General features: G+C 36.4%; 5 protein-coding genes and 1 non-coding gene across 6 annotated transcripts; 4 read left to right on the forward strand and 2 right to left on the reverse strand.

The window, feature by feature from the left end:
- Nucleotides 1-158: 158 nt before the first annotated feature.
- LOC108837039 (ubiquitin C-terminal hydrolase 13) lies at nucleotides 159-5,165 on the forward strand (the record flags this gene model as incomplete). Its single annotated transcript, XM_056998616.1, is given in 21 exon segments — nucleotides 159-237; nucleotides 317-463; nucleotides 548-628; nucleotides 734-853; nucleotides 1,101-1,223; nucleotides 1,606-1,683; nucleotides 1,791-1,879; nucleotides 2,092-2,200; nucleotides 2,288-2,356; nucleotides 2,437-2,544; nucleotides 2,746-2,801; nucleotides 2,870-3,047; nucleotides 3,135-3,236; nucleotides 3,323-3,394; nucleotides 3,519-3,584; nucleotides 3,744-3,809; nucleotides 4,157-4,240; nucleotides 4,330-4,446; nucleotides 4,541-4,615; nucleotides 4,716-4,793; nucleotides 4,883-5,165. Coding segments are annotated over 21 exon segments (1,939 nt in total), but the record flags the coding sequence as incomplete, so codon positions are not given.
- Nucleotides 5,166-5,602: 437 nt separating this feature from the next.
- On the forward strand, nucleotides 5,603-5,675 carry TRNAR-CCU (transfer RNA arginine (anticodon CCU)). Its single transcript has one exon. It is a non-coding gene; the product is annotated as a tRNA-Arg (tRNA).
- Nucleotides 5,676-5,726: 51 nt separating this feature from the next.
- LOC130504045 (amino acid transporter ANT1-like) lies at nucleotides 5,727-8,100 on the reverse strand. Its single transcript, XM_056998617.1, has 3 exons — nucleotides 7,730-8,100; nucleotides 6,661-7,308; nucleotides 5,727-6,319 (listed from the first exon to the last, which is right to left on the reverse strand). Exons 1-3 carry the CDS (start codon nucleotides 7,982-7,984, stop codon nucleotides 5,912-5,914), a joined length of 1,311 nt encoding a protein of 436 aa, XP_056854597.1. The 5' UTR covers nucleotides 7,985-8,100; the 3' UTR covers nucleotides 5,727-5,911.
- A 6,279-nt stretch (nucleotides 8,101-14,379) lies between these two features.
- On the forward strand, nucleotides 14,380-16,052 carry LOC108860567 (E3 ubiquitin-protein ligase PUB24-like). The gene is made up of 2 exons (XM_018634432.2): nucleotides 14,380-14,719; nucleotides 14,968-16,052. The coding sequence occupies exons 1-2, from the start codon at nucleotides 14,380-14,382 to the stop codon at nucleotides 16,029-16,031; spliced, it is 1,404 nt and encodes a 467-aa protein (XP_018489934.2). The 3' UTR covers nucleotides 16,032-16,052.
- Nucleotides 16,053-16,649: 597 nt separating this feature from the next.
- On the reverse strand, nucleotides 16,650-20,827 carry LOC108858924 (T-complex protein 1 subunit eta-like). The gene is made up of 14 exons (XM_056998615.1): nucleotides 20,674-20,827; nucleotides 20,316-20,576; nucleotides 19,921-20,046; nucleotides 19,618-19,821; nucleotides 18,937-19,106; nucleotides 18,718-18,853; nucleotides 18,334-18,450; nucleotides 18,105-18,224; nucleotides 17,926-18,024; nucleotides 17,745-17,834; nucleotides 17,389-17,476; nucleotides 17,206-17,294; nucleotides 16,987-17,061; nucleotides 16,650-16,895 (listed from the first exon to the last, which is right to left on the reverse strand). The coding sequence occupies exons 1-14, from the start codon at nucleotides 20,686-20,688 to the stop codon at nucleotides 16,809-16,811; spliced, it is 1,677 nt and encodes a 558-aa protein (XP_056854595.1). The 5' UTR covers nucleotides 20,689-20,827; the 3' UTR covers nucleotides 16,650-16,808.
- Nucleotides 20,828-22,123: 1,296 nt separating this feature from the next.
- LOC130504043 (syntaxin-121-like) lies at nucleotides 22,124-23,059 on the forward strand. Its single transcript, XM_056998614.1, has 2 exons — nucleotides 22,124-22,278; nucleotides 22,397-23,059. Exon 2 carries the CDS (start codon nucleotides 22,458-22,460, stop codon nucleotides 22,929-22,931), a length of 474 nt encoding a protein of 157 aa, XP_056854594.1. The 5' UTR covers nucleotides 22,124-22,278; nucleotides 22,397-22,457; the 3' UTR covers nucleotides 22,932-23,059.
- Nucleotides 23,060-23,084: the final 25 nt, after the last annotated feature.

Below are 23,084 nucleotides of genomic sequence, written 5' to 3' on the forward strand. Positions count from 1 at the left end.
TTGATCATTCACTATATAAGAGATCTTTGTTGTTTCTCCACGTGCCCTTTGTCTCCCAGTTTATCCATTGAAATAAATAAGTAGTGTATTTTTCTGTGCTTTCTGGTGTGTTTTCAGATGACACTAATTAACATATTTTATCCGTCCTTTTCTTTCAGGTATAAATTCGATGATGAAAGGGTGACAAAGGAAGATGTGAATAGGGCACTGGAAGAGCAATATGGTGGCGAAGAAGAGGTAAAGTTTTTGTTTTAGGTTTTATATGTTTGCCTTGTAAGTCATATTTCTCATTTCATGTATCTCAAAGTCTCTGCAGTTACCACAGAACAATCCTGGTTTAAATAATCCACCTTTTAAATTCACAAAGTACTCGAACGCATACATGCTTGTTTACATTCGGGAAAGCGACAAGGATAAAATAATATGCAACGTTGATGAAAAAGACGTTGCAGAACATTTACGGGTAAGAAATTCAGTTACACGCTTTTTCCTGTGTCTATCTGACTTGGTTTTGCTTAAATGAAATGAGTTTAACATGTACTGACAGGTGAGGCTGAAAAAAGAACAAGAAGAAAAAGAAGATAAAAGAAAATACAAGGCTGAAGCTCACCTCTTCACGACAGTCAAGGTTTTCTGCTTTTCTAAAATTGGGTCTCAAAATTTGTTCTTATCTGATCTAGTTCTTGTATAGATCGATACTGATGTTACTAATGCAATTTATGCTTTTATGAAGGTCGCAAGAGATGAAGACATAACAGAGCAAGTTGGAAAGAATATGTACTTTGATCTTGTTGATCATGAGAAAGTCAAGAGTTTTCGAATCGAGAAACAGACCCCCTTTTTACGTTTTAAGGTAGATACCTCTGTCTTCCTAATCTTCAGCTGGAGATTGGTTTTGTGAGGAAATTTCTTTCTGGTAAAATAAATCCATGTTGGAACAGATGAATAGTGATCAGAGGATTTTATGCTCTTCGGAGTCTGGTTTGTATAAGTTTTCTTATAAGATGTCGTCTCTGATGGAAACTTTCTAGTTGTTGCTAGTTATCTAGTGTCTTGTGTGCTTCTAGCTATAACAATTTGTAAAATTTATCCTCATGTAGGAAGAGGTGGCCAAAGAATTTGGTGTCCCGGTTGAGATGCAGCGGTTCTGGATTTGGGCAAAGCGGCAAAACCATACTTATCGTCCCAACCGCCCCCTGTTATCTCATGAAGAATTACAGATGGTACTTATCCATTTTTATATAAATAATTTATGCATATATGTTGCTTCATTCATACGGGATTATTTATGTGCTAGACATTTTTGATATTCACCACCTTAAAACCATCACTGATTATCTCTGTATAAATCTGCGTTAATAAATTTAGTCGAAATTATTCTTGTACTAGGGGTGGGGCATTTTTGGGTCTCGTCATAAACTGCCATTGCTTCTTACAAGCTGAAAATTGTATCTTGTTCTCCATGGGCTCATATGTTTTACTAATTTCCTACTCATTATTTTTGGACTAAGCCAAATCCCCTTCCCAATAACTGTATATGTATAAGCCAGTTTGTTACTTTATAATATTGTTTTGAGATATATAATTCTGAATATCTTATTGTAGGTTGGACATATAAAAGAGGCATCAAACAAGGCAAACAATGCTGAACTAAAGCTGTTCTTGGAAATAGAGCGTGGACCGGTAATACTTCTTGCCTCGTTTAATTGTTGAGTCTAATTTCTTGATGAAATTCTGAAACCATTTTGTCAACAAGCGCAAATAGTTTTGCTAATTATTTAAATATATAGGATGGGCGTCCTATTCCTCCCCCAGACAAGTCACATGAAGATATTCTTCTTTTCTTTAAGCTCTACGACCCTGAGAATGGAGTACTAAGGTAACTCTAGCATCCACCCGTTTCTACTTTGACATCTGTTCAAATAAATGTTTTATACTGCTCCTATTATCTTTACTCTTACTATCTCTATCTTTCATTTCCTCTTGAATGAAAAAGCTGTCACCCTTACTCCTATTCTTCTTTTAAGTGTTTTATATATACTTGAATTTGTATCTTTCGTTATTGTTACAAAATTTGTGGATATGGTGCAGATATGTTGGCAGGCTCATGGTGAAAAATTCCAGTAAGCCCATGGATATAATAGGGGAACTGATTCAAATGGCCGGCTTTACTCCTGATGAGGAAATAGAACTTTTTGAGGTAAGGGCTGGTGCCTTTTAATTCTACCTTTTCATCATAATTATGGCATTAAACGTTCCATTGAATTACTTTTGGTGCTCATTTCAGGAAATAAAGTTTCAACCTTGTGTAATGTGCGAACAACTGGATAAGAATACGTCTTTTAGACTATCTCAAGTAATGTTTCTCTCATTGTATTAACTGCAATTATTCATGGTTTTGTGTCTCTTCTTTTGAAATGGGCTTCTTGCGTTCAGATTGAAGATGGAGATATCATTTGCTATCAGAAAGCTCTTTCTATCCAGGACGATGAATATTCATACCCGGATGTGCCATTATTTTTGGAGTATGTACAGAATCGAGAGGTATAATAAAACTGGGCAATTGAGACAATAGTGAACTGGTTAGAGTGTCGTGTTATAAATTTTTTAAAGTTGCAAATAAGCATTTATTCATTTATCATGGCAACTTAAAGTAAAAGTATGATATTTCTAAGTATTATTTTTTCTTACCCTGTCAAAGGTATGATTATCCGTGTCTTAAACGTTGTTTGTTAATCCGTGCAGGTGGTGCGTTTTCGTACCCTGGAAAAACCAAAAGATGATGAGTTTACTATGGAGTTGTAAGTACCTCTATAGACAACATTAAATCGGGTATCCAGTTTTGAATTCGTAATGCTTCTACTTTCAGGTCAAAGTTGCACACATATGACGATGTTGTGGAAAGATTGGCTGAGAAGATTGGCCTTGATGATCCGTCGAAAATTAGGCTTACTCCTCACAATTGCTACTCCCAGCAACCCAAGCCTCAATATATCAAATACCGTGGAGTTGACCATCTTTCAGACATGTTAGCTCACTATAATCAGGTGATTGTTTGAGTGTAGCTTGATATATTCTTATTTCCCTGTCAATGCAGACTTGCTTATATAAGTGCTTTCTGTTTTTTTTTTCAGATGTCTGACATTTTGTATTATGAAGTTCTGGACATTCCCCTACCAGAATTGCAAGGTCTTAAGACTCTAAAAGTAGCTTTTCGTCATGCATCAAAGGACGAAGTAAGTGTTCAACTTAGATTTGTGCAACTTAGCTCTCTTCAATTAATATAAATATCTTTCAATCCTTATAGCTATTAAATTTGCAGGTGACAGTTCTCACTATGAGACTTCCTAAGCAGAGTACTGTGGGAGATGTTATTAACGAGCTTAAAACAAAGGTGATCCAATCTACTTGCAATCTTGTTGTTTTAATACTGCATGCATATCTACGTAGCAGCCACATTAAAGCATTTTTCTCTTCCTGACGGTTAATGTTTTTTGAGTTTAAATAAAATGCTTCAGGTGGAGCTTTCACATCAAGATGCAGAATTGAGGTTGCTTGAGGTGTTTTCCCACAAAATCTACAAGGTAACATGCTTAATTCTCGTCTTTGACATTGTAATTATCTTTTTTTCTTACTAATTTAACATGATGGCTTGTAGACTGTACCAAATTTGCGTGATGTAATTTGGCAATCTTCTGAAACTTTGTAAATTTTGATCCAATCTGCTTGGGTACGTTTTGCAGATCTTTGCATCTACCGAAAGAATTGAGAGTATCAATGACCACTACTGGACTTTACTAGCGGAGGAGGTAAATCACCAGGCCTCAACTTCTTTGGATGTTGATTCTTGCTTCTTTGAATTTGTTGCCTGTATTCTTTCTGTAAGGTCAGATTTGACAAAATTACGATGATGTGATCTTGCTGGTTGAAGTATATTTGTAAATTGAAGGAGACAGTTTCTTTGCTGTTGGCGATATCACAAGGGTTGCTTTAGAAGAGGGCACACCACATTGTTCCTTGATGTATAGGCTAATTGAATGCTTGGGAGGAATAATTGTGTTTGAGCTTATACTAAATAAGATAGTTGCAATTTTTACACTGGTTAATGACTTCGAAGATGCTGACTTTCTTCTTTAACTATCTTGTGAAATCTCAGATACCCGAGGAAGAGAAAAATATTGGTCCCAATGCTCGGTTAATCCATGTGTACCATTTTACCAAAGAGGCTGGACAAAGTCAGGTGGTAGTCTCTATTAAGCTTTAAGTTTCTTATAAAAAAAGTTACTTGAGGTGTCCATTACTTTTTTTTGACCATTGTTTCTTTTACAGCAAGTTCATAATTTCGGGGACCCCTTCATTTTGGTGATCCACGAAGGTGAAACTTTGGAAGAAATGAAGACCCGTATCCAAAAGAAACTTCATGTACCTGATGATGACTTTGCCAAGGTATGCATGTCTTGCTCTGATTTGATAATAACTGCTGAGATGATAATAAGTTTGTTGTTATTAATGGTTTTTTTTTTCCTCTGATGTTATCCAGTGGAAGTTTGCTTCTTTTTCAATGGGACGTCCCGACTACTTGCAGGACACAGATGTTGTTTACAATCGCTTTCAGGTAAAAAAAAACGCCTTTTTATCCTTAAATTCTCAAAAAAAAAAAAATCCAAGACTTAACCCTCTCATTACTTTTTGAAAACTGAAATGTTTGGAAACAGAGAAAGGACGTATATGGGGCGTGGGAGCAGTATCTTGGGGTGGAGCACGTTGATAATGCTCCTAAACGGGCTTATCATGTAAGACACTCTTATCTTTGTCTTCTCTCTCTAACACTTTCTCATTCTATAAACTCTGTTAATAATATGTTTGAACGCTCTTGTTGTAGAACCGGCACGCATATGAGAAGCCGGTTAAAATATACAATTAGGAGAGGAGCAAGAGAGGAGACGTGGTGTGGGCCATCCATGGAGGAATATTTTAAAGGGGTGGTTTTGGTGTGTGAGGGTTAGGATGTAGCGTCTCAATTTAGATTTTTATGATAACCAAAAATGAAACATAATCTGCCAGGAGAATGGTTTTATTTCGGCCCTGACGGTAGTAACTGTGGTCTATTTTGGCTTCCAAAAAACTACTCTTTCGGTGTTAATATACTATTGTCTTTGAGACTATTTTTTTTGCCGTCTCGCTCTATTCTACAAAAATGCTCATTTTTGAGGCAGAATCCCCGTTCTTTGATTTGGAAAGGCGTTGGCTTTTTGGTTTTCAGTTAGGATCTGTATCTTCAAGAACAGATTTTACTAAGTTCAAAATAGTTCATTCTATGCATCTTGTTTGATTTTTTTTTGCTGTTATTACTTCCTCTTGAGCCTCTTTTAATTTTAAATGATTGTCGTACCATGCCTGTTATTTCGAGGAAAAACTAAGCATTTAACAATTAGAACGCCGTATTAGTGTCATGTATCTACATCAACTCTTTGTATACGTTTGACAGTTCGGTGGTACTTAGAATAGACGAAAGACGCAGAAAATCAAGCAATAAACGAAAGTGGGATAAAGGGGAAAGTAGATATAGACGATTGGAAATTTATAGACATATCCATCAGTTGCGCCTGTAGCTCAGTGGATAGAGCGTCTGTTTCCTAAGCAGAAGGCCGTAGGTTCGACCCCTACCTGGCGCGTTATTTTTTTTCCACTCTTTTCACATTTCCTTTTCCATACTATATACTCCGTTTAAACAGAACCAAACATGCTTTTGCCAAACATTTAAAACCTGTAATTATTATACAACAATTTGGATTTTCCCAATCCCACTATCTTCTGATATCAAATTCATGTAAAACAGCTATACAATGGTTCTTGGTCTGAGTCTCTGACCAACTTTCTGTTGGCGTGTTCTTTCGCTTACTTCGCTTTGTTACACTCCAACGATTGTATTGTATGTACCATAGACAGCAAAGAGCAACCCGCAAATCACGATGAACACATCAACTGATTTGTTCCACAGACTTAGCGATGGACCGAGCAGCGTGAGGTGATAAGAAGCCGGTAACACAAATGATATGAGTGCACACAGAGTACTTCCAACCAGAGATGCAAACGTACCAAACCCCGGGACTAATGACGCTATTGCTGCGAGTCCTACCACCAAAAGCGTTCTCGTGGTGAATATTACATATTTAGAGACCGAACCTGTTTCGTTGCTGTACTCATGATGATGATGCTTTTGAAGCCAATCTATCCTTTTCAGTTTCTGCTCTATGATCTCGTTAAGCGGATGTACCATGATCGGGAACGTAAACGTCAGTCCCACGCATAAGCCAATCTGTTCAAACCAAAGTATACAACAAGAACAAAAGATACATAAGTTGGCCAAAATGGTCAAGAAACACCAACATTAAAAGAGTCATGCATATGAATCTAAAATCATAATCATAAAATCAGAGCCGGTCATGGGCAGCTAAATGAGCATTAACTTTTTTTTTTTTTTTTTTTTTTGCTAAAATGAGCATTAACTTTATACGTTAATATACATAGACTTTTAGACTATTACAAAATGCCTATTAAAAGTTTTTGCTAAATTGTCTCAAAATCTTAAAATCTCAGGACTGGCTCTGTAAAGTTTATGTAGGCAATTAAACATTGGCAATGGCATAGTTATATTACCTGCACGGCAATGGCAGACCAATTCTTTGGGAGGTTGAGTGTAATAATATCCTTAGTTTCATCTCCATAAGCCATATAACCACAGAACCCAAACAACACATAAACAAACGTAATCCCAGCAAGCACTTTAGCCAACAGCTTAGGGAAAGCTTCTCTATCCTTCATAGAATTCTCAAGAGCCAGCGTCATCGCAAAACCCTCAAAACAAAACACAGCAACACCTCCAGCGAACGGTAACCCTCCAATACTAGACGAAACAGCTGTTCTGTCACCAAACGAGAAGTCTCCTCCAATCACCATCTCCACGTTCTCTTTCACAACGAAACACATGGCTATGATGTTGCATATATCAGCGAAGATGCTGAAAGGCGAGAGAGCTGATAGAGAGGTGATCCATGACAACGCGACTTCGATCGGGACCAGGATCAAGATGAAAGAGACCATGCTTAAACCGTACGATGCGAAGATGGAGGACATGTTCCGGCCTATGAAGACTAGATAGGCTACTGATCCACCGCATTGAGCGGTGAATATGAGGAACTCTGTTAGGTATCTACCTTTTGTTCCCATGCATTTGAACCCCAAGTCACCATACGTTTTCGATTCTTCTTGTCCTTCTTCTGCTTCTAGCTTGTCTCTGCATTGAATCTGCAAAAAAAAAATAAAAAACAAAAAATCAAAAAATCAAAAAAACAAACTGAATCTGTATCCGAACCTAACAAATTTGACCCGAACGGATAAAGGAACTTGAATTATCCGAATAATATCTGAAATTAAATATCCAAAACCTAAATACATAACACAAATACTCGAAATTTTGTTTTTAATTTGATAGGGATATTAACAATATTCAAGCATAAAGTATTATTAATCAAATCTAAAATGAGTTCTGATCCTGAGAGATAAAATCTATTCGAATCCGAAGTATTATTAACCGAACTTGATCGGAACATATATAAAGTCTAGGATTCTGGTCCGTACCCCCCGAACCTAATCCGAACCTAATAGAGAGACTCCAAATCGAGTTTCATTTTTAAAGTCAGGAGATTAAGGGAGAAAGAAAACTAACGAGAAGGAGCATGCAGTAATAGGTGGCGAATCCAACGATAACGACGCCGAGAGATCCGGCGAACCATCCGGCGATGCGGAACGCGTAAGGAAGTCCAAGGACGCCTGTACCGACGATGGAGACGATAATGTTCCCGAGCGTCTGAATAGCCGATGTTCTATCTCCACCGCCGGTCTCTCCAGAACGTGGAGATTTTATCAGAGGGAGAGATGATGCATCGCCGTGCGACGCAAGGTGGTGGTCCTTGATCGCCATCTCCGAGATTCGCTCCTCTCTCTGGAAAATAATTAATGGAGTCGAAACCAAATCCTCCGCCGCAATTCTTATAAACGCGCCAGAGATTTCCTTCCTTCCAATGACGTGGCACCTTCGACGTACCTTACATCTGGCGAGTGATGAGCACGCGATACGTGGATAGATCTGTGCACATGAGAAAGCCTTACTATCTTCTCTCTCTTGACTAACCTTGTCGTTTGATGTAATAAGAGAGATGAGGAACGGCGGGGTCCACTGTTACTTATCAAGTTATCATGTCTGCAACAAACTCTCCTCAAGTTATAATACTTGTATACTGTTACTATTTTAGTCGTGTACTTTACAAATAGACATATAAATAATTAAATATACTTGTATACAAAAGGTACACTATCTTTAAAGATCACATATTAATTAGAATACATGTTACAAGATCTTGAGATTCACTGTGTCACGATGTTAGCTAGTTAGCATATGTCACGCTAACTTTACAGATAGACATCTATTTATCAAATTGTGAAAAATCTGCATTTCACAAGTTACCATACAAAACTAAGATGTTGACATTTGTTGCACTCACCACATTTTCCACGTTACTCCAGAGTCCAGACTGTTCCATCTACTTTCGAGTTTTTCAATAATCTTGATTTGATTAATTTAAAATATTTGGGAGCATCTAATAAAGAACTTATGCCTGATGTTTTTGTCGAATCCCCGAAGTCTAAGAAAGTGGCAAATGTAGAGGATGATAATGCTAAAAAAAATAAAACAAATAAAACCCGTGATAATGCTAAAGATTAATCAGAAGATGAGATGAATGTTATACCAGATTTTGTCCATCACAGTGTCTCTCTTATACAGAGCTGGCCCTTGGACCAAACAAAAAAAGAAACCATGCTTTCAGCTTTTATTTAACGAAGTTAATTTGGGCCACATACCGTAAAAGTTTTCTTTGGTTTAGTGGTTGAGTCTATCAAAAATAAACCTCATCGCACTCCATTCTTGTAGCGAACAAATTTTTTTTGGTTTGTTCTTTTTTCTAGAAAAAGTGGCACGTTATCATTTTTGCTTCTAGTCTATGAATTTTCAGGACCGGTTCTGCTTTCATAGTGGTGTGACTCAGCAGAAGCTAGAGGCTGAAAATTCCGAAGGCAATCTTGGTGATCCTGATAAAACGAAACTCTATATATGAGGCTTCAAGCAGTAGAAGGTCACAAGGAATCGTTGAAACACACGCTTCTTTCTACGAGGACCGAGAAGGCACAAATGATACTGTTTGAAATAAATTGCTCAACATTTGTCAAGGAGGTGGGTTGTCCCTCATCGAGGTTGCGTCTACGGAAAACATCCACTACTGGGCCATTGATTTTCACGTCACGCCAGTCTTTAAAATGAAATCTTTATCCCAATTCTTGGGTTGTTATGTTTTCTTATTAAGACAAAATAGAGTGATAAGAAACATCTTCTTTTAAAGCTGTACGTGTCTCACTCTCTTAACTTTTCATTTTTGCTTACTATTCCTATGCAGTGGATTACATCTTTGGTTACCTGAAGAAGAAAGGCTCGTCAAAGCAAATAAATAATTTGTAAAATAAACTTTAGTTTTTTTTTTCTGTTTAGCATAACTTATTGCACGAAAAATATATATCCTTGTGATATTTGTCTGAGAATACTTGATAGAAAGAGGAAGATGATCTCTTACACTAGAATCTCCTCATTAGAGTAGATACTCATAAGGAGCTGATTTTGAAACACATAGATTCGTGTCTGTTCCAAGGAAAATGTGTAGGTATATGTATGGGATCTGGGATGTAAGCAAACAACATGGGCTTGCAAATGCTTCTAGGAGAGGGCCCTAGATCACGGCAAGGGTGATGTCTCAGGAGCTCAAAAGTGTACAACATAACCAATCCATTGAGGCAAAATCATTCTCCTAACTCTATATTTCAAAGCATTATACATCAAATACTAACGGATTAGATTTCGAAAAGTGTTACTGAGAGTTAAGTCTGTATTGAAGGTTTGTAACTGAGAGGCAATACAGTCTTTGTATGGTTTCTTACATAAATTGTTTTGACACGAGCTACTCAAGTTGCATGGATATAATTCTGGATGCTCTGCTTCAAGGGGTTAGAGATAAAGACACATATTTCTACTAAGATATGTGTTTCAAGCATCCATACACTCGATATGGAGGGAAATAAATAGGCGCAGACATTGAGATGCTCATCAGACTGCAGCAACTATAATTCGGTTCATCGGCTAGCTTGGTTTGCAAACGAATCTCCCCCCCTCACTCGAAGAAGAAGAAGACGTTTCGGCCAGGCTATGGTAGCTTGGTTTGGCACTTGTCAGACTTAGCTCTCTCTTGACCAAAATTTTCTTTTCTGATTTTCAAATATATTTTCTACATACACTCAGAGGCGTGTCTCATGTGTAATCAACAAGGCTTTTGCCTCAGGCCCCCAAAATGTATACAAATTTTAGGACCCCAAATTCTCCAAAAATCTGGTGTAGCATAGTGGTTTTAGTGAACACACTATAATGTCATCCTACGTTCGATTCACCCATTGTTGCTTTTCAATTCTTTTGCCAGAAAAAGTTATTTCTGTTATATTGTCAACTTCCCAAAATCAGAAAAGGAAAATCTCTTTATTGATCCCCAAAATTCCTATATAGAAAAGACATAAATATCTCAACTACTTTATACATGATCTATCTATATTTTCATGTTGTACATCTTATTTTTTCACACAGTATCCTAGCATCTTTCTTCTTTGTTCCTTCTGTGCTTCTAGCCATCTATCAACAAGTGTCTCTTTTTATTTAAGCATCACCATCTCTTATTGTATCAAAATATATGTTTCTTTCCGTATAGACCGCATCGATATCATTTTTTCTAGTGCTTTTAGTTTTTTTTTTAATTAAGTTAACATTTCACACTAGTTAGGAATCTAGATTATGAAAATTTGGTGAAAGAGTTTATTGAAAAGGAGAGGAGAAAAATTATGTCGTAGTTTTATATTATTGTTTTAGTTTTTCTTTATGCTATTTTAACTATAGTTATATTTTAGTCAAAAAAAAATTGGTTAAAACCCCTATTTTTATATTTGCCTCAAGCCCCTGTAGACCTTCGCACGGCACTGCATACACTTCAAAAACAAAGTAGCACAAGTTGTAAAAGGTTTTCTTTTATTCAAATACATTTAACATTTCATTAAATCATATTAGTGTGTGACAGATCTCCAGCTAGACTCACCGCTCAATGCTTAAATCAATATATTGCACATCTATCTTATTAAAACAGAAACATTGTAATGGACCTAACTATTATTTTGTAAGATTTCAAATTAAATGCACACTCTTTTGTATAGGTATATATGATATCCACATGAATTTATTAATAAACTGAGACTCTTTCTTTTATTTTGTTGGTTTAGGAAATAAATGGTCCAATGCTAATTAAAAGATTTGAAATATATTCATGTTCATAATCATACGATTAGCAACTCCATCTTTTCTTTATTTAAGTTAGTGCATAGTTGCATACGATTATTGTTTAAAATTGTCCTCGGGTTCAACATAACATATTATGTACAAATATATGTACATATTCTATTTACCTCTATATTACGTAATGTGTAATATTATTAAAATTGAATTTAATACCACCAAACTTTAAGAATACATATAAACATTTCTTTGAGAATATATCTTCTCTATTAAAAAAGATGTATCATTTTATCTACTATAAAATAGTCATATGATTATAATTTTATTATAAAATAATTTCAGTTAGAATTTTATTATATAAAATAAAACCAAATTTTATTATATTAGTCTACTGTAAATGTTCATTATACATTTTTGTCTACATAAATATATAAAATACCAAAATTTTAACAAATGTTTGACTAATTATTTATATTAGTTTAATATCTTAATAAAATTGAAATTATGTGTATATGCACGGGTCTGAATAATAATGTTAACTAGACATATAAATAAAATATAACTATTATAAAACTAAAAATATATAACACTAAAAATATTAAATTTATTTATAAACATGTTTAATAGATTAACAAAATGACCCATAATTCTATATTTACAATTATGGGTGATTTTGCTAATAAGATATATTAGGAAATTGCCATAGAGAATATTTGTGTAGTATATATTCGATGCATATGATTATTTACATAACAAATATAGATATTTCGAATTTTACTTTCAAAGAAAATATTTTATGGAAAAATACATTCACCAAGTCATTACAATTATACATGATATCTCGGTAATCATATACTGTGATTTGGTATTTATTATAAATTACTTAATTGGTTTAGTATATATATCGGTGGTACATTATTGTTACCCTAAAATTAAACTATAAATACTGATCTTCTACATCATCTTTACACACCCACGATCACTTCCAAAATAATAATAATAATAAAAATGATGAAACTAAACACTTTTTGTTTATATATCAGACACATGTAATATATTAGACATCAGAATATAATAAAATTCACCGAGTAAATATGTATAATTGTTTTTTAAATAATTAACTTTATAATGTACAAAAAATCAAAAGAAAAAAATCATAACAATAAAAAAACATATCTCATGCTTCCAAAAATATGAAAACCCGCCCGACCGGGCGGGTCCTGATCTAGTCGTACTTATAAAGAAAACTCAACCACACATGGTTGGTCTAGTGGTGGATGAATTTAGATGAGCTAAGCGACTCGGATTGAAAACAACTTCACGGTACTAAAGATGTGTGGTCATGCAAATATGAAACCATGTTTTAGTTATTTAATATTCGGAAAAAGTTATCCGTAAATACACCTCTCTTTAAAGAATTATTTTGAGTCCTTTGATAGATTTGATATCCATATTAATAAAAAAGATTAAATAAAAAATTTGAAGTCGTTTTATTTTCATTAATTTTTTAGACTATCTTAGATAAATTAAGAATTTAATATGATTTTTATTAAGACACTATAATCTCCCATAAAACTATAATATTTGAATTTTTATTTTTAATAAAAAAATTCTACTTAAACACTTCAAAATAACTAATATAATTCTAAAGTTCACGTTTTAAAATATCTACAGTTAAGATAAATTTTCAAAGTTTATCAAACAATAAATTCAATAACACTAGATTAAAAAAAAATCATTTCTGAATAAAGTGAATTTATCATTTTAATACAAACATCTCAAACTCCTAACTAAATACACCCCTAGTCCCCTACATTTAGAAGTTGAGTAGTACAAACGACTGATCTTCAAATTATTACAAAGGTTGTCCTAACAGTTGATTCTCAATCGTCAGGCGCATACAGCCACAAGTGGTCGGAGTTGGACCAATAACCCCACGTAAATGGTGGAATAAACATCTCCCCTTGTGGTCCAATAAAGACTAACGAGTCTCGTTATCTGTCGTATAGTTAAAAACAAAGTGACTCAATTGCATGCACTTTCAGAATGTTCTACATGTGCCTTATACAAGTCAGCCATATATGATGCGTACATGTACCAGACAACCGATAATAGTCACGAGTGTTCGTGAGCCACGGTTCGATTTGATGTTGACGTTTTCTTGTAACTTGTAAAAGAAGATGCAATGTATATAATATTGCAGCCAGTCGGCTTAACATTTCTCAAGTTTTTTTCACGAAATCAGTCTAAGAAAACTTCTTGTTCAAATAATATTTGCAATCGTCATGCTCAGTTGTATTTAAAAGAATATAGTATATGAAGATTTTTTTTTTGTCAACATAGTATATGAAGAATTTACGAAATGGACTTCTACGTTTTAGAAAAGTCAACTATCTATTATTTTGTTCCAATATATTTTAATTGCCGGTTAAAATATTAAATATATAATAACTCATAATAGCTTTTAAAACCCATAACACTTTCTATTTTTTTTGATTAATTCAAGCACTTTCTAATCTTTGCGGTTTTCTTCAACTTGCTAGGTTATGCTCAAATCGAGTTTCCGAACAATCATAGTAGTTTACTGTATTTGCAAAAAAATATCACATATTGTAGCAAAAGAAAACAATGGCAAAGAGCCTAAATAAATAAAATTAGCTAGGAGAGAGCATGTAGAAAAGATGTAAAAATTCAAGCTATTGCATTGAAAACTTGTAAAAAATTCAAAAGATGTAAAAATTTGATTGCATTTGAAAACTAATGCACGTGTCTGTGTTTGATAGTGAATATTCTCTGTCTGTGGAATTCAAAGTTCGACAAAGTCTGTCTTCAGGTAAACGCAGCCGCCACCTCTTACCCTCCACCACCACTTATGATAACATCATTATGGTTATTTATATACACACAATGCTAATTCAAAACCAGACGTTTTTTATTTTCAAATGGATCATGAAGATGAGGAGATCGAGATACCTAGTTACTTCATCTGCCCAATTTCACTAGACATTATGAAAGATCCAGTCATAGCCGTTTCTGGCATCACTTACGACCGTGAAAGCATCTTTAAGTGGCTTGAAGAGGTCTCTTCATGTCCCGTGACGAAGCAGCCTATTCCTTCTGACTCCGACCTTACGCCTAACCATACGCTCCGCCGTCTGATCCAACACTGGTGCGTGGAGAATGCGACGCGTGGTGTTGTTAGAATCCCTACGCCTAGAGTTCCTCCGGGGAAGCCTGACGTCTTCGAGGAGATCAAGAATCTCAAAAAGTTTGTAGAAAAAGGTATTTTGTCGGGTTTTTGGATAACTTGGTTTGGTTAGGTTATTTCGGTAATAAATATTTAGTAAAATATTTGAATCACCCTGGAAACCTATTAAATTTTAAAAATCTAAAAAAATCAGATTTTTTAAAAAAGTTTGAGGGTATTCGAACGCTATGCTAGATTTAAGTTCGATTCGGTTTTGTTCAGCTTGAATTTTCTTATACTGATCGTTTTAAGATAAACATTTGGTTCTGTTTAAATTGAACAGGTTTGGGAAGAGAGGATACGTTGAAGAAGCTTGAGGTTTTAGCTATGGAGGGAGAGACAAATAGGAGACTGATGTATGAAGCAGACGTACATAGGTCTTTGATCTTGTTCGTAGTCAAATGTACTCGTGAACAAGAAGAAGAGGAGGGACAACCTCGTATCAAAGTGCAGCTAGATGAGTCTCTACGTCTTCTTCACTTGCTCGGTGTTCCATTACACGATGCAAGAACAATCTTGATGGAAAACGATCAGATCTTGGACTCATTGAGTTTGGTTCTAAACCAACAAAACTTCCTCAACAAAGCTTACACAATCGTGCTCTTGAGGAATCTAACGGTGAACACTTCCTCTCACATCGTCGAGAGATTGAATCCCGAGATTTTAAAAGGGATCATAGGTTTCCTCAAAGAAGTAGTTAGTAGTTTCAATCGCACAAGCCCTAACGTGAGTGACACGGCACAATCATCAAACCCTAGATTGAGGAACAAGGAACCTTCAAAACTTGATTATAGCTTGGTTATTAAACAAGCTGTGACCGCCGCGCTGATGATTCTTCTAGAGACCTCTTCTTGGAGCGGGAACCGAATAAACCTTGTTGATCTCGGTGCGGTTTCTCAACTAATCGAACTCGAGATAAGCTCAACTGGTGACAAGAGAGCCACGGAGCTTGTGTTAGGAGTCTTGTCTCGTCTATGCTGTTGTACAAATGGTAGAGCAGAGATTCTTGCACATGGAGGTGGACTCGCTATTGTGACAAAACGGTTGTTGGGAGTTTCGATTGCAGCAGACGATAGAGCTCTCTCTATACTAAGCACAGTATCTAAATTCTCGCGGGAAAAGGATGTGGTGGAAGAGATGGTTTGCGTTGGGACGGTGGAGAAGCTTTGTACCGTTCTAAGAGTGGATTGTGGTTTGAGTTTGAAAGAGAAAGCGAAAGGGATACTTAGAGATCATTTTGATGAGTGGAAGAAGTTTCCATGCATTGATGTAACTCTACTTACTAAACTTTTAAATTCTTCACACGAAGATCTACTGGCGGAGTTTCACTCAAAAGTTAATGTTTAGCTTTTTATTATTTCACTCTGTACTCCTCAAGTAATCAATCTGCTGGACCGAGAAAAGTGTGGATTCTGTGGTAACTTTTGCTACCACCAAGATGATGATTATATAGTTAGGCATGCCTGCGGTTTTACAGATTATTCGGTTCAGCATGAAACTTGCCGAATTAATCTAAACAAAATTCGGTTCACTATTTGTTTGTTCGGTTTTTGAAAATTCTAATGAACTTGAAGAAATTTTTTTGTTTCGTTTGAATTTAATTTTATCACAAATTCTGATAAGTTCAGTTAACTTTGATGTAGTGAATTTGGATTAAACTCAACCAGTTCAGTTAATTCAGATCAAAATTTAATTAGCTCAGTTCAGGTTTTTAATTAGAATTGGTATTGTTTGGTTATAAATATTTTTTTGGGAAAATATAAAATGGAAGTAACAAATTTTCTTTAATCTGACAAAATCGAACTGAACTCCAATCCAAAACTGAACCAAAAACCGGAAATTTCGGTTAAATTGACCGGTTGGGAAAACACTAAGGCATATAGCTAGAGAGATACATCACCAGCTGAACCTGGTACAGTGGATCATCTTCGTCTTGATCCACATAATTAAATGTAGTATCTCAAGTAACAAAAGACCACACTGAAATTTCACTTTAACAAATTGTAGGGACATAGGTCAACAAACACAAGCACGACATTAGCTTCTTGATTCCAAGATCAAAATTCAACAAAACTAAAATTCAGAGAAGCTAAAGTTTGCCATAAGATTTAAGAAAAAAATAACTTAACGTCTCCTCATACCACGGCCACGACCTCCACCGCGTCCTCTTCCCATAGCACCTGCGGCAGCATCTCCCTGTGCGCTCTCAGACTGCATTTTTTTTATATTTAATACAATTATCAATACAACTCATACACAATACCAAAACATACAAAAAATAAAGAGAGGAAGTGTTAATTACTTTAGGGTTCTTCACAGTTTCGTCCACGCTGAGAATTAGGCAAGCTGCTTCAGTCGCAGCGTTTATAGCATTAATCTGCCACAACAAAGGGAAACAACCGATCACTAGTGAACCTTTCTATGAAAGATATATACGTATAACAGAACTTTTTCATAACTGGCACAATATAGTCCCCGCCCAAAACGAAAAAGAGTAGAAGTATATAGAATTTTGCAATACCTTCACAACTGCTGGTTCCCAGACAAAGTTAGCATAGGAATCAGCGATTCCACCAGTGTTAATGTCCACTCCATAAGAAGCTCCTTCACCTGTTATAACAAAGAAATGAAAATGAGAATATGAAATTACGCTGCCTATAAAAAGATTAATACATCAAGCTTGTGAACGTGAAAGAAAGCTCACCGCTTTGCATGGCGTGTTTTTGTCTTAATTTATTTAGGACATCGGTGGCATCAAATCCAGCATTGTCACACAATTGTCGTGGAATAACCTGTAATACACACCACAAATCAGTGTGAAATTCACAAAACCAACAAATTTCCAATCAAGGCCAAGTATTGATTTGGACCTTCCTTAGTTGTCTATCAGATTTTTACCGTCCACAACGAGTAAACAGAAAACATCTACACTCTATCAATGCCTAATACTAATAACACAGAACACAGCTACGACGATCATTTTGATATGCGCAGCATTTATGGGATTTTCAGAAATCAAAAGGGATAAAAGTAAAACATCTAAATCAACTAGAAGTGTACCTCCAAGGCCTTTGCATACGAGTTGATGAAAAGCTGTGATTTCCCAGCGATTGTTCTTGAATGCTGCCTCAGGTACTTGCTTACCTCCATCTACAACAAGGATCAGTCTCTTTCATTGTCAATGTTATTAACATATAAGCTAAAATCTATCACCAAACCATGGTGGAAGAATGACACTCACATCTATCGCTCCACCTCCAGGAACAACAGTTGAGTTCTTCACAGCTCTTCTCACAATCATAATCGCATCATGTAAACTACGCTCAGCTTCTTCGATGAACTGCCATTAACGTTTCAAAGGAATTCATATTAATAAGGTTTTTTTCTATTTCAATAAGCTTTCCAATATTTGAAGTATACCTGATCAGCTCCACCACGGAGGACAATAGTAGCTGTACGTCCTGAAGGACAACCGCTGAATATGTTAAACCTCTCCCCACCAACTTGTTTTTCCTCAAATATCTCACAAGTTCCGAGAACCTGCACAAAATTAAAACCAATTTCTGATTCAAAGGAACATAATCAACAAGTCGTTCAAAACTTGTAAACATATCTAGATAGCAAGCAAAGAAGTCCATTTCTCACTAGCCTCGGGTATTATATTGTTAACACTTGTCTGAACTGTTCCTCCAGCCGCAGCAGCCACGCGGTTAAGATCTTCTTCTGCTACACGGCCAGCGCAGAAAATATCACGATCTGCAAAATACTGCAAAAAATGCCAACTGTCTTCGGTTAAATGAGTAAAAAGCACTGACTTGATTAATACGAAAATGAAACAGCCAGTTGAAAGGTATAGTTCTGAACAGTGTTCATTGACGAGAGTAACGAATATGATAGGTTCTGACAAACTGAAACACATACACTAAGACATGGTATCTATAACCAACCAAAGTAATTATGCCTCAAAGATGTCGATCTCTCAAATAATAAAGAAAGACGTCAATAGCCAATCGAAAATTAGGAATCGACAAACCTGAGTAGCTAGATCACCAATAGCCAATCGAGAAAGAACAACTTTAGCTCCACTTTCGACACATTTGTCTAGCTTATCATAAATGATGTTCCATTCTGCATCAACTATTGACTGGTACTGTGATGGATCTGACAGTCTGTGAACAAACGACAAGAGTTAAGTCAAATAAGGCTGCTTAACCGAAGGGAAACATTGAACAAAAGGAGACAGAATTCCAACCTAATCTCAGCGTTTTCCTTCTCAGATTTCAACTCCAGTTCGATGTTAAGCAAGAGGATTTTGGGATTAAGAAACTTCTTTGGCTGTTGTTCAAAACCCGCATATGAGAATGTCTTTTTGAAAGCCACACCATCAACTAGGAAAGAGTCTCGCATGTTACCACCGGGAACCTGCAGAGCATACCATAAATTAGCTTAGACGCATCACTATTAACCAAGCACAAATGGAAGTTTCATTTACACGACCTGGATATTAATAACTCCCAATCTAAGACAATCTATTATAGATGTCAAATTGCTAATCATTTGTACCACGTAGCACTATGCCCGTTCCCACTTCACCGAATCTAACTGGAACTTGGAAATGAATTCAGTAAATTGATGCGGAATGAAGCAGAAATACAATTGTGGTACATGGCGACGACTGGAAAACTGCGTGAAACAGTGGAAGTGCTATCCTATTGAACTGTGAAGAAGCCAAGTAGAAATCCACTAATAGCCAGAGTTTAAATGGTACAATAGACCGAAGACACCACCAGTTTGGACATAGATGCATAGTGAATAGAAAAAAAAAAGTAATATGAACTTAACAACCAATGCAAAGCTAACTAACAAAAAAAAACATTTCAGAATATTAATGGTTTGAAAGAAAAAAAATGATTTATGCTGGGAAGGTATTCACCTTTTTGATTCCAATCAAATTTAGCCTATCGTCATCCCCAATCGCCATGACAGCATCAACAACCATTGTAGCAAAGAACTCCTTCTCTCCACCAATAAGCTTAGAGGAAAGAGTAGTAGCAGCACATTTAGCCAACAGACCTTTCTTCTCCTCTACACTTTTCCCCTCAATACTAACAGCGAGTTCTTTAACCTTCGCAATTGCCTACATAATTAACCAGTGATGATTCAAGGTTACAAAAGCTCCAGTAATTAAAAAAGAAAGAGAGAGTTGCAATTGCACTGAAGAGAAGAAAACACAAACCAAAGTGCTTGCAGTGCGATAACTCCTAATCAGATTCTGGGAGTGAACTCCATCTTCAACAAACGGCTTAGCCTCCTTCAAAAACTCGGCTGCAAGAAGAACAACCGTAGTTGTCCCATCACCAACCTAGCAAGAGAATATTCAGAGCTCATGAACTCAAATCACGCATATTAGAGTAGATAACCGTGTTTTAGTATTGGTTTAGTGTGATCTAATTACAGCTCATTCCACTAGACTAAACCAGTGTACACATTTTCAGAAAAGATCGATTTAAAAAAGTTAGTTACATCATCTTTGAGCTTCACTAACAACGCATTATAAGATCTGGATCACTTAAACACTGAAGATCCAAGATCCCTAGTAACAAAATCACTGTTCAATTTTCGAAATCGCACCTCGGAGTCTTGGGATTTGGCGATATCGACGAGGATCTTAGCGGCGGGGTGGACAATGTCGAGGAGCTTCATGATGGTAGCGCCGTCGTTGGAAATGGTGACGGATCCTTTATCGTCGTGGATGAGCTTGTCCATCCCTCGTGGCCCGAGCGTGGTTCGAACCACATCGCCAACCGCCATGACGGCGTTGATGTTGCTCAGTAGCTGCGCTTTCCCCTGAGAAGTGTCCGTGCCTTCCTTGAGCAGTATGATTTGCGGTTGCTGCACAGAGAGAGAGTGTAGATTCGCGTCAGTTATAGTAATGATACATATATATATATACGCAGAGAGAGAGAGAGAGAGGGTAGATACAGCTTACCATCATCGACGCCATCGTAGGTGCGTGAAAGAGCCTACGGAGAAGCGAGCGAGAGAGAATGGAGTGAAGGAGAGTAGTGATTTAGGGTTTATTTTTGGTCTTGTGTTTGTTTCATAGACGGGTGATGAAATCGAGAAGTGATTTCAGATCTAGACCGGCCGGTTGAACCGAAAAGTCTGGAACTTAGCGGAGAGTTTGATACTACGGATCCATTTCACTTTTTCCCCCAGCATATGTGACCTGGTCAAAACTCACTTCAAACTGTTTTTTCTTTTTAAATAACTCGAGATTAAATTATTTTGTTCGAAGTTAAAAAGTTTATTTAAACAAACATATATATACAGGTTGAAGCATTTTAGATTGGTCTTTTTAATTGGTATTTTATCTAAACTCGAATAGGTATAAAAAATGGGTAAAACCAATCTCAAAACTAAAATATACAAAAATTGTCCAAAAAACAAAACCAGTGATATTAAACCCGGACCGAACCGGCGGTCAGACCAGGTTCAACCACGAACCGGACACAAATGCGGGTTGGGTTAATGCCAAAACCCAACTATAATTGAACTGGTTAAAAACTCCTATCAAACCGTTAAAAACCCGTAAACCGGCGACCCAACAAACCGGCTAAACCATGGTTCTTGTATTAAACCAAAAATTTATTAGTAAAACAATTAAAATTTCCCTTTTTAAAATAAAAATAGGATTCAGATTAATAAGGTAAAGTCATCTCATATTTTTTTCTTGAGTCTTTGACGTCTATGCAAGACTGCAACTCACAAGGTATCTACTTCTCAAGGTATTGTTTTTGTTTAGAAGATTTTAAGAATTGAAAACTTAGATTTGAAGAACTCAATCATGGTATAATTTTAAATTTTATTTCATAGTATAAATTTTTAACTAATGTGTCTATAATTTTTGTAAAGGTGATAAAGATTTGGAGTGACAAAAATCCGGAGAATAAAATTTAAATATGTTTTTCTATTGATTTGAGATTTAAACTATTAAATTGTTCTATTACTTTTATTACATTTTTAGTTTGTTACTTTTTAAAAATTTCTAAACATTATGATTATTGAAATATTTTATTTGATATGATCTTTATCTTTATAAGAATATACATATTCAAAATATCATTAAATTTTAGTCTAATCAAACCCGGATCGAACCGGATCGAACCTGGTCGAACCACATTAACCCATGATCTAAAAAAAAATCGGTTCGCTTGCCGGTCCGGTTTTAACAACACTGAACAAAACTAATATACAGAATAAATTTTTTGAATTTCTGATGGCTAAAAGACATAAATGAAGCCAGGCCTGTTTGAGTTCCTGATTATTTGGGCCTCAGCTCAGCCCAACTACTATAATTAATTTCTTTGTTCTGCTTTTATCTGCTTACCATATATATCAATCCACTACACGCTTTCACTATCACCTTCCCTTCTCCGCCATCATTACGAAGCTTCCAAGTCAATCACCAAGTCCTCCTTCTTGACTTTCTCCAAAAAACATATTTTAAGAAAATAATTAAATTTTTGGACTTTTCCTCTCTCTCTCTACCTTCTTCCGTCGTTCACCAAACCGTGTGGTTGAACTTGAATCAGTACGACTTTCTTCCCTTCCTTATTAAGTCTCTCCGTTGATCAAATCCGATCTGAATCTCTCTCTCTCACAATTTTTTGAGTTTGATTTTGGTTTACGATGAACGATCTGTTTTCCAGCTCATTCTCTCGCTTCCGCAGCAGCGGAGACGGCGGCGGCGGCGGCGGCGGAGGAGTCCAGATGACGCATCCATCGGGAGTGAACCTCGACAAGTTCTTCGAAGACGTCGAATCCGTGAAAGAGGAGCTAGCGGAGCTAGATCGGCTCAACGACGCGCTCCGAACCTCTCACGAGCACAGCAAGACGCTTCACAATGCCGAAGCCGTCAAGGATCTCCGCGCGAAGATGGACGCCGACGTTGGAGTAGCTCTGAAGAAAGCGAAGATGATCAAGGTGAAACTCGAGGCGCTCGATCGCTCCAACGCCGCCAATCGGAGCCTCCCCGGCTGTGGACCTGGATCCTCCTCGGATCGTACCCGGACCTCCGTCCTTAACGGTCTGAGGAAGAAGCTGAAGGACTCGATGGATAGTTTCAACCGCTTGAGGGAGCTGATCTCGTCTGAGTATAGGGATACTGTTCAGAGGAGGTACTTCACTGTCACCGGCGAGAATCCGGATGAGAGGACTTTAGATCGGTTGATCTCTACAGGTTAGTTGAATCGTTTTCACCTAAGATTGTATAGTTCAGTGCTTATCGTGAATGTCTCCGAGTTTGGATGCTTAGATAGACCTGCAGGTTTGGTTCGTTCGCCTAGTTTGGTTCGGTTAATTTGGTTTTTGGATAAGTTAGTTCGCTGAAAATTGTGC

The sequence above is a fragment of the Raphanus sativus genome, unplaced genomic scaffold (assembly GCF_000801105.2).
Source record: "Raphanus sativus cultivar WK10039 unplaced genomic scaffold, ASM80110v3 Scaffold1324, whole genome shotgun sequence".
NCBI classification, from domain to species: domain Eukaryota; kingdom Viridiplantae; phylum Streptophyta; class Magnoliopsida; order Brassicales; family Brassicaceae; genus Raphanus; species Raphanus sativus.

What these genes read in the sequence shown, in the direction of transcription:
- LOC130504043 (XM_056998614.1), top strand. Translation starts at nt 22,458, where the DNA reads ATGACGCATCCATCGGGAGTGAACCTCGACAAGTTCTTCGAAGACGTC.
- LOC108858924 (XM_056998615.1), bottom strand. An exon ending in ATTTGATTGGAATCAAAAAG is followed by an intron (nt 19,107 to 19,617) that starts GTGAATACCTTC and finishes TATGCTCTGCAG; the next exon opens with GTTCCCGGTGGTAACATGCG. An exon ending in AAACTGTGAAGAACCCTAAA is followed by an intron (nt 16,896 to 16,986) that starts GTAATTAACACT and finishes AAAAAAATGCAG; the next exon opens with TCTGAGAGCGCACAGGGAGA.
- LOC108860567 (XM_018634432.2), top strand. Translation starts at nt 14,380, where the DNA reads ATGGATCATGAAGATGAGGAGATCGAGATACCTAGTTACTTCATCTGC. An exon ending in CAAAAAGTTTGTAGAAAAAG is followed by an intron (nt 14,720 to 14,967) that starts GTATTTTGTCGG and finishes TAAATTGAACAG; the next exon opens with GTTTGGGAAGAGAGGATACG.
- LOC130504045 (XM_056998617.1), bottom strand. Translation starts at nt 7,984, where the DNA reads ATGGCGATCAAGGACCACCACCTTGCGTCGCACGGCGATGCATCATCT. An exon ending in ATTACTGCATGCTCCTTCTC is followed by an intron (nt 7,309 to 7,729) that starts GTTAGTTTTCTT and finishes TTTTTTTTGCAG; the next exon opens with ATTCAATGCAGAGACAAGCT. An exon ending in GGTCTGCCATTGCCGTGCAG is followed by an intron (nt 6,320 to 6,660) that starts GTAATATAACTA and finishes TGGTTTGAACAG; the next exon opens with ATTGGCTTATGCGTGGGACT.